General features: G+C 35.5%; 1 protein-coding gene across 2 annotated transcripts in view; it reads left to right on the forward strand.

Annotated features, from left to right (window-relative positions):
• Positions 1 to 13,555, forward strand: part of LOC108976415 — a 138,540-nt gene that overhangs the window by 89,996 nt on the left and 34,989 nt on the right. For both annotated transcript variants that reach the window (XM_018945491.1, XM_018945490.1), the window contains exon 2: positions 987 to 1,210. In XM_018945491.1, coding sequence (XP_018801036.1) covers positions 987 to 1,210 — 224 coding nt within the window. The remainder of the gene's footprint in view (positions 1 to 986; positions 1,211 to 13,555) is intronic.

Consider the following 13,555-nt stretch of genomic DNA (forward strand, 5'->3'; position numbering starts at 1 on the left):
AAGAAAATTTCAATTTTTGTGATGCTTAATAGACTTCGTTTTCTAGGAATTGAAATATTTGTAATATAGCCAGCCAAGCTTAAATTTACTTATGACTTTGTTATAGTTACTTTCTACTTTTATTCGACCTGAACCAAATTTCTAGCAGAAAAAGTTGTATTATCTGAATTACAATTCTAAAATAAATGATGTCGGATAGAATTTGAATTCGGACCTCGCTACGCACTAATATTCTCTTCAATAGGCGCTTCCTTAGTTCCAAAGTGTGAAATTTTGTACCATTACAAACTCACTACTAACCTTAAAACATATCTGCATTAGCTGTCAGAACCTTACGATATCCTATAAAAATCTTATTTATTCTTTTTCTCGTTCTTTTTTTAAAAGCACACGGCTTAAGCCGCCAGGCTATATATATTCTCCCGCAGGAAGCAACTTAACTTTTGCTTATGTACGGATATGTGTTTGCGGGTATGTGCATGATTTCGCGTGCAAATTTTCCGCCAACGCAGCGTAAATGAATTTTTTATTCGCCATTAAAATTCTAATGCACTCGACTGTTGAGTCCACATAGCCACAAAGCGCGTCAGAAAACCGTAAAATCAACTGCCCTACAAATGTGGCAACCACTTTTTGGCCATTTGCGAGCATTAAGTTGTGATTTTCGACTATTAGCGAGACGGTGGAGTGCCGCACGCGGATTTACTGCCACTACACACGTACTTGGATGTGTGTATGTGCGTTAGAGCGAGTGTTTGTGCAACAGTCATTCACTTTAGTTTCGTGCGTGCGTGCAACGGCGCTATTCTCGTAAGCCACTTACTTGCGTTTTACTCAAACGAGAAGCTATGCACTACAAAACTCATTTTAAGCTTACTGCTTGCTGCCCTCCTTTCATCTCTCTTATATAGCGTATAAATCTTATTCAACTATTTCATATATAATACGTATACTATATACATATTTCATACTTCCTCTCTTTGCAGATTATATGCAAGCTCTGTGCAAGAATCACTTTCTGCAGCAACTTTATCGCAAAATCGATGGTGCTGTACTTTGGTCGCAGAACGAACGGAATCTGGATTGCATCATAACATTCCAAACGCATTCGATATTGCAACGTTTCATGTTGCGCTTCGATATGTTGCAACTAGATTGTAATGATCATTTGTATGTGTATGATGGAGCGCATGCTGTTGCTACACCGAAGGTAAGTGCGAGTGCCGCGAATATGTATGAACTTCTTACAACTTTATTCAGTTGAATATTAGCATGAGTATGGGCACTACAATTGCCTGCAGATATACTCATACATGCATATATTTATTGGGGGCACGTGCTTGCAATTGCTTGGAGTAAGTGAAATGAATGGCTGTTGGGGCAGACTAAGTGTGAGAGGATTTAGTTAGTGCACAGAAAAAAAAAAACGGTTGCGTCGAAGCTAAAATTACCTTAGAAACGCTTCCACAAGAATAGAATTTGATCGTTTTATGCTAGCTATATTATACGTTATAGTTACCTGATCAAAATATATATTGTTCGGATATTGTAGCGTTGCTTTGGGTAATAAACCATGCAAAATTTTGTAAAAATATCATGTAGAAAACAAGCTTTGCCATTCAATAACTTTATTCTGACCGGTCAGTTGGTATGGCAGCTATATGCAGTAGTGATCCGATATCGGCGGTTTCGAGAAAAGAGCAACTTCTTTGAGAGAAAAAGATGTATGCAAAATTTCACACCTGTATCTCAAAAACCGATGGACTAATCACAGAGAGATAAATGTACCGACGTGGATACATAGACTCAGCTCTTCACCGAGATCGCTGTGTGTTTTGAATTAATAATATTTTTCAAGTGGAGTAATAAGTTCAATGTCATTATAATTGCATAATTTTTATATACCGTCCTCTAACTACGACCTAAGCGCTAACTAATGGATTATACGACATTAAATATCGTCGACATTTGAAACAAACATTTCAAAGTTCCAGCTTATGCTTCATATATTACTCAAACTTTTAGCTAATGCAGAAGAAATTACAAAAGTAGAGACTACAAAATCTGTTGCATATCGCCATAATTCACCACGCTTCAGTACTTATTCTAAAGTAAACCTTCTCAGATCCACAAGATATTATTATCTACATTATTACAATTCGACTCAAGAACTACATATTTTCATTCAATAGACCGAGCCAGACTATATATTAATCAGAGAATCTCTTTCATGGACGAAATCGTCATAATTCATCAATTATAAACGGAATGTAATATTTTTTTTTTATTATTCTGCCGATATCTTCATTCGATGTGATAGTAAGTGTGCACGGAAAATGATATTATTCTGTTTTCATAGACAGGACTTGTCAGGAACTTATTCCTCTACGACTAAAATTGGCTACTGCTGCAGCAGCCTAATTATTTAAGCATGTTTCCACCTTTATTTACTTTACTTTAAAAAATCGACGAAGAATGCATATCCCTTCAGCTAAACAACTTCGTTTTTGGATCTATTACCAGCTGTTTTAAATGATTGCTTCTGATAACTATAGAATTCTCCTTTATCCTATACCTTGTATCTTCTTCTCTCAAAGGCCTTGGTATTTATTGTCTGACTCAGCCATCTAGTAAAGACAAAGAAGTTTATTCTGAACTTTCTCTCGAATACCATAACATTTATAGTCCAACCAAGCAATATAAGTTTCTCAGAATCTACTCTGGATATAGCATTTATGGTCTCACTCTACTGCTTAAAAAAAGTAGAAGATTTTATATCAAAGCATAAGTCTTTCGAACAAATTTTTGAGGAGGCTATAGGTTAGTTACCAACAATATTTATCTGGGTCTGTTTGAATGGCACGGAGATGTGGACTGACCCGACTTTAGGGATATTCGACAAAAAAAACAAAAATCTGATGAGGTTGTATCTGCGCATACGTTTTGTTCCAAAGGTAGATGCAATCTTATAAAGTTTATGGGTACTCATTACCGTGAAGTTTCGAGAAAAACGATCATGGGCCACCCACACAGATATCTTCATATTCTGCAACTAGCTGTTGTATACGCTGTGAAAGAATTAGCTAACTATGTGGGCTAATGGTTGCTCATAATTGAGTGCTTTGAAGCGACCAAACCTTTAATAAAGCTTTATGGAGTTTAGATTTAGAGAATATAAAATTTGCAGGAGATTTTCAGTAAGACTCAACCAAATCAATGGTATTGAATAAGATACATGAAGTCCATTGCAGGTTTAGTCTATAAAACTGTTTGGCTGGTCATAAATCTTACCAAACCTATAGTTATATGTACCATAATAGAATTTTCAACAATAAAAATTACATCCAAATTTCTCTGAGTGCAATGCACTACTTTGTAATCTCAAAAAGCGCATCAGCACATTCGCGATGTGATAACTCACGAAAACAAAAATAAAGTATATGGCGAAGCTAAATAACTGGAGCATAAAATATGAGCGCGTCAGGAGTCAAAAAGTACTTGACTTTATAGTAGTAGAGATTTCCAAATCAATGGTGGTGGCACGTCCAGAGACAAACTGGCGGCACGTAACCACTTGCACGTATGCGGTACTCGCGACGCGTCAAACTGCAACCATGCCACAGTGCATTTGGACACAATGTCTAATCTACACGTGAATGAAAATAACCTGTCATAAGTACTGACAGACAGACATATAACACATAACTTTCCTATATATTTCAAACATAAATGTATATGTGTGGCAAGTAGTTGTGTGTGTTTCCTTTATTAAACAGCGCTAAAAAGCCAACGCGCCCATCTACGCCGGGAGTTTTGAAAGTCAAGTTTTTTGAAGAATTTCGCCAACTCAATAAGAGTGCGAAGAGTGCAATGAACCTAAGAAGCAAACAGCGTCAGCGAATAGGTGAGACATGCCTGTAGTAGCGTAGAGCGGTGGAGCGATGTGCTTGGTGAAGACTATTTGCATATAAAGGTGTATAGATAGACTCTGTGGTTAAGGGTGGTTTATCGTCTTCGTCTTGATTTTTCCTTAACTCTAAATTTTTCTTCTTCTAAATTTTTTTTGAAAAATGAACAGTTAATTGGTCTTAAAAAATCGAAATTTGTGAAAATAAAAATGCTTCGACCAGACCCGAGTTTATTTTGTATTCTTAAAGCTGTATAAATTTCATTAAAATCGACTAAGCGGTTTTCGAGTTACAGTTGTCACCAGTTCAAATAACATAGTTTTGAGAAAATCACGTTTAAATTCACACTAGCGCTTTGAAGTGCCCGAGCTCTCTTTGTTAATTGTCGAATAACTCAAAAACTAATTATCAGATCAACGTGCAATTTTCAGAGAATATTTTTAAGATAATACGCTTAACGAAAATGCAAAAAAAAATTAATTTTTTTTAAAATTCTGACTACCCCTAACCACTTAAATTCTACAATTATTCTAGAATGTGTACTGTCCAAAATTTCCATGTAATCAAGATCCGAGTAATAGTTTCGGAGATACAGCCTTGAGAACTTTGTGCTCGAGGCTAGTTGTGCTAAGTGCGCCGTTTTTAAATCCGCTTTTCTTGAAACTGTGTTATTGAGGTCGGAGGACGCTATTTCTCGAGAAGTTATCGACCGATTTAGTGCAACAAAATTTCAATGAAAATGCGATTTTTTATTCAAAGTCTGAGAAAAAAAGAAAATTTTAATATTTTTTTTATTTCCTTCATACAAAACGAGATGTATATATATATATTTACGATATATGTATAGTTTCTTAATTTTAGATGAACCTATAATAAGTTATGCTGTCCACGGCTAACGTACTTTTTTCGTGATAAACCCAGGGAAATGAGATCTCAACGGCTGAATATTCAACATTTTTATATTAAAATAAGATTTTGCTCGGGTCGATAATGACTCAGTCATTTCCTAAGAGAAACTCGAAACTGCAAGTGAAGCCAAGGCTTTTGCCTTGAAGTACAATATTCCATTATTACATTTATCGGGCCTTTTCATTGCCAAATCTTAACGCGTACTTTCTGAGCTTTAGTGCCTGAAAACTTTCGAAAGACATATTCTAACCCTAAAACCTCTCATTTTATCTCCAAATATTATTTAGACCGCTTCAAAACTTCATACAACTCTTTAATTCGTTGTAAGCAATATTCGGCAAAGAGGTGAATGCTAGTTCCGTCGCCGAAAGTGCGCGAAAGTTTAAGGCCAGCAGGTATGCAAATGCACGCTTTTGAGTAGTTTATCTTGAGTCTTTCCAAAGAGAGAGAGAGTTTGCGCATTTTCAAAAACTTTATGTTCCACAAGTTCAAAGCTTCTTATATACCATAAAATGCAAACCAGTTCATACAAACTTAGCTTTAATCATTCTTAGGTTTGAAATAAATTTTATTTAATTTAAATTGGCGTACACTGCGCGATCACATGGTTTAGTCAGAGTATATTTCAAATTTACTAAGCGACTTGTGAAGCTCCTCCTTTTATCTACTATTTAGAACAGATGGGTAATCTAACAATAATACTACTGCTACTCGAAATTCCTTATTATAGGACACTGGTATATTATTTCGATCATCTTGTGGAGGTCTTTTTCCCCTTGGCTAGGAATTTGGACTAGACCTATAACTATAAATTTTGGAAGAATATTTCGTAGGCTAGTATACAAATTTTAGTTGGACAAAAGTGTGAACCGAATACAGTTAATTTTGTTTTGGAGATGCAAAAATCACTCAACGGAGTATAAGAAAACTTTCCATAAGAGCAAGATTCATCGATTCTATGGCATAAGACCGCGTTGTACTTAAAGAAACATGTTAAATTAATCTTCTTAAGGTATCTTCTAAACTGACTGGTAAAGGCGGTATCAATGTAACCGAAAAGACTCAGATGGATGGCGACAGTATGCTGGCGCTCGGGTTTGGCAACAACTAATATCGACCAGTTTTGGTTCAGAGTTCATTTTTGTCAGGCAAATTATTTGTGCTCAATTTTATTTGCGTAGCTTGCGTGATGCCTTAGCTAGCTATTCAAAAAGCAAACAAACTGCTAAAATGTCATCTCACATAACGATATTATTATGTGATGACTTGAACCAAATTGAACAGTAATTTAAAAAATATAAAGTTTATCCAATAGGTACTGTTGCACAGGGTTCAAGTTTAGATCGCTTTCTCATATGATTTACCTGGATCGCTGAGGTTTGTGATATCATCCTGAAACTTCAAATTGTATGTTTTCACCAAGTTTTGTTGACATTGCCTTAAAAATTTACAACAAAGCGTGATCCCTTTCGACGTTCCCTACTTAAAACAAAAAAAAAACAAAAAAAACAAAAAAAAAAACGCAAGTAAGAAAGGGAACATTTTATACTATTGCAATTTGCTGGAATCAAAGCCAGGGAAATACGTCAACCAGACTATCGGAATCTAAGCAATTTTAAATATACTTACACCATTGCACCCGATCGACCCAAAAGATGAAATTATCTGCTCATCAAAGTGTTCTCTCAATAAATCCATTGACTGAAACGATGTGTGGAAAGTACCGCCGTCTTAATGAAACTAAATGTCACCGAGATCATGAGCTTCAATCTCAGGCATCAAATAGTCGCTTATCATGGCGCGATAATCGTTGCCATTGACGGTTACGTTCGCATCGGCGTTATTTTTGGAAAAATATTAACCGATATTAACCTTTCCGGTTGCTCTTCGACATAAATGCGGCGATTTTGACCCTCATCGCTAAACAAAATTTTTCTCGAAAACGAAAGATCTTCTTAGAACTTTTCAAGAGCGAACAAAGCTTCATTTCATTCTGTAGTTGTGACGATAGTCCAATTTTGACCAGATACACAAGATGCTCGATGTATCAGGAACCTTAAGTACAGTCAAACAGACACCCAAACTTGAAAGTCGGTGGCAAACAATAAAATATTGGAGACTATAAAGAAGTAATTTTATATTAGCATATAAGCGAATTAACCCCTAAAGTTTTGAGACACCGATATGAAATTTTATACAAGCTCTTTACTACTGAGTTTTCGGAATCACTGATATCGCACCATTATGGCATATATGTAGCTCCCATACCAACCGACCATTTAAATTAAAATTTTATTTGGAATTTTTTCATTTGCCAAGTTATCTTCACGCAGTTTGGTGTTTATTATACTATATTTCAAAGCAACGGTGCAATCGCTAAACATATTGTAGGGATCGGTCCATTATAGCAATCTTGTATTAAAATTTTTCTTAATTTGACAAGATATGTTCAGGAAAATTTTACATAGATTATTATCCAATACAATGCTCCAAACTTCGAACATATTATTCAGATCCATCCACTTTGGCATATAGTGGACATACGAACGTATCGATTGAAATTAAGTTCTTGCATGGAAAAATTTTTAATAATAGTAATAATTTTAATATAATGCCACTAATCGGTTTAAGTGCTAACAACAGCCTTTAGGTGAATAAGCCTATTTTATTTCGTGCAACATTTGGTAATGGTAAAAAAATAAAGAGAAATGCAAGCAACTAAACATTATGCCCACAAAAATAAAGAAATAATTACAAAATAAAAACCAAAAATTAATACCAACGGCTAAGGCATGAAATATGCCAAAGCAACTAACGCCATCCATCAGTTGTGCGCTAAATAAACTGCCACGAAAATTCAACGCGCCACAAATTTGCTAGACGACCGCATTTATTTACAGAAGCACTAAATAAAATGTCACTCATACACCAGGCAATGCCATATGCAGGCCCAAACACACACGCATACCTCCATATGATCATAAGGGTATGAAAGTGTGTGTGATTGTTCAAGCGCCAGCATGGAAGTTAAGCGGCGTGTGTTCGCAGTTTTGGGCGCCTGCAGAAATCGCTGCTAAATAGTTGAAGCAGATTAAGCAAACACACACACACATACACATATGCCGGTGGTATACAGTAGCGTAGGAATGTCAACAACAATAAATAAAGTTGCCAGCACCAAATTTCCGCATACATGCCTTGCCACACGCTCATTATACACTTAATATTTGCCACCATTTACTACCAGCCAGCACATTCGAGGCAACACGCCGCAGCAACAGGCAGAGCGCAGCAGCGCGGTTGAGGGAACAAAAACAAAAACGCGGTAGCAACAACAACAACAACACGCACGCACACTTTCACATAAGCTTTTTGGCACGCAGCGCCGTCAGGCAACACCAAAACCAAAAAAACAATTCCTCCTTTCCTCTCTCCTTTGCCGCTCTGTTGGTTGCCTCGAGGCAGCGGCGCCGTGCAAATTGTGCTCATAAAAGTCTCGCGCGCGTTAAGTAATTAATTTGATTAAATTATCCACTCAAATATTCTAATGTCCTAATCAAACTAAAACTTTCTGCGTGTTCGTGCCCCCTTGTCGCATGCAACTCATACGGCGTGTTTGTTTGTCTGCATCTAACGGCTTGTAGTTTTGTGTTCTAAGCACATTCTGGTCGCTTACCGGCTGTCACCTTTCACACTTTGGCCAAATTAAACACGCAAATATGCTGATTGTAATCGTTCTACGTTCTCCTTTTCGTAAATGCAACTCTTTGTGTGTGTTTGGATATGTATGTGTTGGAATTTGTTGTAAACCTCGACAAATATACAAACGAATAATCACTTTAACTATATCACATATAGTATTCTGTTTGTTAGCATCCGCTAAATCACGCTCTCAATCTCTATCGAAAGAGAAGAGAAAGCGAGAGAGTGCATCTATAGGACTTCGTTCGCTGCTGTAATCAGTAGATTTAAAAGATTCACACATTCAACCTCTATAGAAGTGAGAGAGGGAGAGAGAGAAGAGAGAAGGACGAAAAAGAAAAAAATTTAATTATTAATGTCTTGATAAAAGCACTTTGTTTCACAATTTTTCGAAACACGACTATCTGCAATGAAAAACATTAGAAGAATGCTTGAAATTGTTATCCACTAAAACACTAAAATATTATATTATTGGTTCTTAGGTGCATTATATTTTTATTACCTCCCTAACGAAATAAAGCACAGAGCGAAGATTGTTAAGCATTGCTTGCTGATTGCTTAAAGAGCGAAACATAAGGGCGTCTCTCTCTTTCTTTGCTATATGCGTTATATGCACCTATGAGAATACCAAATAAGGAGAGATTTCTTATATCAAACTAACCCTAGAAAGATCCAATACAAAAATTTGTGAATCAGGAATAAGTGCCAACATTTATCGATTACTGTAATTATTGAAGGCTCTCGCTCTCACTCCATTATAGTAACGGAACTAATACCAGAACAGACAAAGCATAATAGTGCTGCGCGCTTAAAGCAGGTTTCTATATGGGCTAAGCAAACGAGTATATGGTAAAACATAAACTCTGAGACATTCGGTGAATGCTCCTAAGACTCTACCAACCTTCGACTATGGAAAGCCAGTGTCTACTCTGTGAAAATATTCTTAAATTTTAGGTGGCCGCGCCAAACAGATAGAGTCAAGCCTATGAATTTAGAAGCAATATTGGCTTAGAATTCCATCTTGAATCTATATCTAAGACTATCATATCGTAGTTTAATGAACCTGTTGTTTGTTGTTGCAAACTCATTTTTCTCTTTTATCAAATTGACAGTATCGATGGCATAAGAATATTTTCGCAGCGACTTAATGATTCTTTATAATGAGCCAAATGTCTGGGATGTTTTTAGTTGCAGGTCCTAATTCAAAACTACCTATTCAAGATGAGAACTCTTTTTAGAATCTCTAAACACCGTTTGTTGAGCTTTGCATCAGCTGTTCTATTGCTAAAATATAAATAAGTACAAACTTTCAAGGTTTCCTTGATTAAGAACTATCATTCGGAGCTCTTTTCAACATCTCGAAGAAGAGTATTTCACATGTTTCTTTATCAATCTTCCCGTAAAAACTAAATAGGTTCTATAAGTGTGCTTTAAAAATTTTTCACCAAAAGTATTTGACTAGTTCTTCTAAATTGTATAACAATCTTGTTATATGTTTAGGTGTTAATGTGGTTTCTCAAAAACGAAAATGGTAATTAAGAAATTCATAAAAATTAAAAGGAAATTAACTAAAAAATTCACAAATAAGTCAGAACATTAGGTTTCTTAAAACATGTAGAAATTATTGCAAAACAGTGTTGCCACTTTCCTTCGAAAATACTGAACAATAGCAGTTTGCAAACTACCAATGATAAGCATTTTTAAAAAATTAAACCTTTATATAAATATAGAGTTGCTACCTTTTCAAAACGAAATAAGCCGCGAAAAATATTTATGTATCCGAGGCTTTAATATAAATCTATAACACAGTGGAGTTCCCACCTTTTGAAAACAAAAATATATATATATTTGGTACACCAAATCTTCCAGAAATCATTCAGAATACGTTTTATTTAATCATATTTTAAAATATAGTTGCCAAAAATAAAAGTAAAAAACAGAATATTATATTAGAAAAATATTCCACCATATAGCATATTACAAAAAATATGTAGAAACAAAAATTAAATATATTTTGGGTTAAAGTTGGTAACTCTCAAAATCGGAAAAGCGTACATAAAAACTCTCTATCTATAACTATCATAAATCAAGATTATAATAATAGAAACTTAGATGCATTCATGAAAAGTATAACGCTTTACGAATAATGGGGGAAAAATTTAAATACACGAGAGCAACTGATACTCCTTTGACACGCTCTTTGTTAACCTTTCCTCCCTCGCTTTAATTTTCTTCCCTTGTTCATCCTAAAACTCCCCCGTTTAAGATTTCCATACATGCTAGGCGCACAACCCTCCGTAAGCCAATAAAATAATGCACACACTGATTGAATATTATCACGTAGGTATTCCGTCGCATGCAACAAACTCACGTTATTCATGCAACAAACCCTTCGTATACTCACTTTGTTTGCAGATAATTATAGTCTGGCTGCTTGCGGCAACTTCTGGAATTTCACACACATGAAGTAGCGCGCAACAAACCAAGGAATGCAGTCGTTTGTTATGCAACAACAACAGCTACTTTGACTCCTGATGTACCTGTGAAGGTACGAGTATATGCCAGTGATTGTATTAGCATATTAATTTTTAGAAATCTGCTTGCAGAAATATTTACCAAGCTTGTGTGTTTAGCGAACGTAGCGAAGAGAGGTGGGAGTGAAGTAACAGTATTGTAGGAGAGGAGGAATTGAGTGATTTTGTAGAGTGAGACATTTATCGAAACGCAAAAACAGTTATACATATTAATGTTTACTTTATGAAAGTACGAATTTCAGTATATACAGATAAGAAGAAGATTAGGGAGGTTCTGAAAAGTAAGTGACTTTTTGTTTTTTCAATTTTCTAACTCTCAGCCTTTATGTGATCAATATTATAATTAACAATATCACATATCATAAGTATAAACTTTTCTTCGATTAAAAATGTTCTAGATGTGCATGTCGAGAGCAATCTCAATTTAAGCTCTATAGAGTAACTAACAGAAAAATTGTAGTTATAGAGAAATATATATATATATTTTTTTTTTAATTCAGAAATGGATACTTTTTTGGTTAAAGTAATCACGAAACGTTTTGATTTCCATTAGAGGGAATTAAGGTGGACGTTTGCCACAAAGATATATGCCTTAAGGGTCTCTTATCAGTACAAAAATTTATATATCACTGTTATATTGTCAATTGTAGGTCTGAAAATGCACAACTAATGAATTAAATTCATTAAGAACCAACCTAGTGTGCATAACGCCGCAAAGTATGCCTCATAGCGATACCACAATTTAAATTTGATAATTTTTGACTGTTTTTTTGAGGTTGAAACTGAGTATTAATTAAGTAAATGACTTAAGAACCCTACAACCTAAGCAACTAAAAAGTTTTTTTTTTTTAGTTTTCACCGTTTTATTGCGTATGAGTGGGTTTTAACTACAATGTGCATACCTCCACAAACCTTCTCCTTCTCCTCTCGCCTCTTATCGGCGCAAGACTGTATGTACAGTGTAACTGAAAAATAGTTTATTAGATGTCTTAATCATCACCCTAATGTATATATAAACTTAACGAGTATATATGGTATATTTTCAACGATATGTCGTATATTTTTAAGCGCCGTATTGTCCATTTCAAGGTCGAAAGCTAAAATTAGGAAAAAACAATCGTATTTCTTAAGGAGCACCCTATTGTGCATAACCCCTGAAAGAATGCAACTATTTGCGCTACTACATTGATGCTTTATTCTGTGCTGTAATTTTAATATTTGAACATAAACCCGCTTACTATGTTAAGGCAATAGACGAGTGAAGAAGCAGCGTTATCTACACCTCACACACACACACCAGCACACGAACTGGCAACCTTACGAAGGCTACCGGAAATTTACTACTTTACAGGCATATTTCCGTGGCAGCTGCTGAGCTTAAAAGCGCTATGTTAATTTTGCGTGTCACATTCGCACGCCCTGCGTGGCATGTGGCAAGGCCAATGCGCAACGCTATTTATGTAGCGCAGCAGCTACAGCTAAGTCAACGCCCAGCAATTTATGTTTTTTTATTGTCATTGTCAGCACAGAAGATTAATGAAGTATGTAAAGGAAGCAAGCAAAATTTAATATCAGCATTTTTTTTTTTTTTTTGTGGCACCACATACCCTTACATGCAGCCATTTAAATGGAGAGTTTTCGCATTTCGTTGCTGGTAAGCATATAGAAGCGCGCGCTTGCGGGCGTTTTCATTGCTGCCATCGTCACCACCGCCTTCAAGTTGATGCAAATAAATGATGGAAGTTTTTATTAGCTCCTCTAAGCTGCCACAAAGCTTACCACTACCATGCAACATACACAACAAACTGCGCTTTTAAATATGTATATTTATGCGTCGGGCACTTTCAGCGTTGTTTGTTGTTGTTTCAGCTAAATCTCGTAATTTGCTTTGTTGTTAGTCGCACTAGTAGTCGGTGTCCGCCCTCATGCGGCGTGCACAACTTTGGCGATGAAGCTGCATCTTCAAGTAATTTGAATACAAATCACTCAACACGCTCCTTGTTGTAATTGTTATTGTTGTTGTCGCATCGTTTATGCAGCGTTTATGTTGGGAAAATGCATCTGCATATAAAATATACATATTTGCGTGCATACACACACATACCATACATTAAGTTCTATATATGTAAATTTTTATATATATTTTATGGCATTATGTTACTCTTTATTTATATATGCATGTACATACACTACACATCTGTGTCACGGCAAACAATTTTAAATGCGCCATTTAACACTTCCGCATAAATTCATGCGTGCGCTATTGCGTATACGTAACATTTGAAAATTGTGGTTATTGCTTCAGTTCACAGGGGAGCATGAATAGAGGGTTTAGTTAGTGATTTTTGCTATGTTTTCTGTTCAATAACTGCTTTAAGCGTAAGAAAAACCATAAAAGTCTTTTACTTCAAGAATAAAACTTTCAATATTTGTCGATACATTTTTATAACTTTTAGAAATCTGTTTCTTTGAGTATTAAATGTTCAATATTTTTCGATAATT

The sequence above is a fragment of the Bactrocera latifrons genome, unplaced genomic scaffold (assembly GCF_001853355.1).
Source record: "Bactrocera latifrons isolate USDA-ARS-PBARC rearing strain unplaced genomic scaffold, ASM185335v1 scaffold_76, whole genome shotgun sequence".
In the NCBI taxonomy this organism is placed as follows: Eukaryota; Metazoa; Arthropoda; class Insecta; order Diptera; family Tephritidae; genus Bactrocera; species Bactrocera latifrons.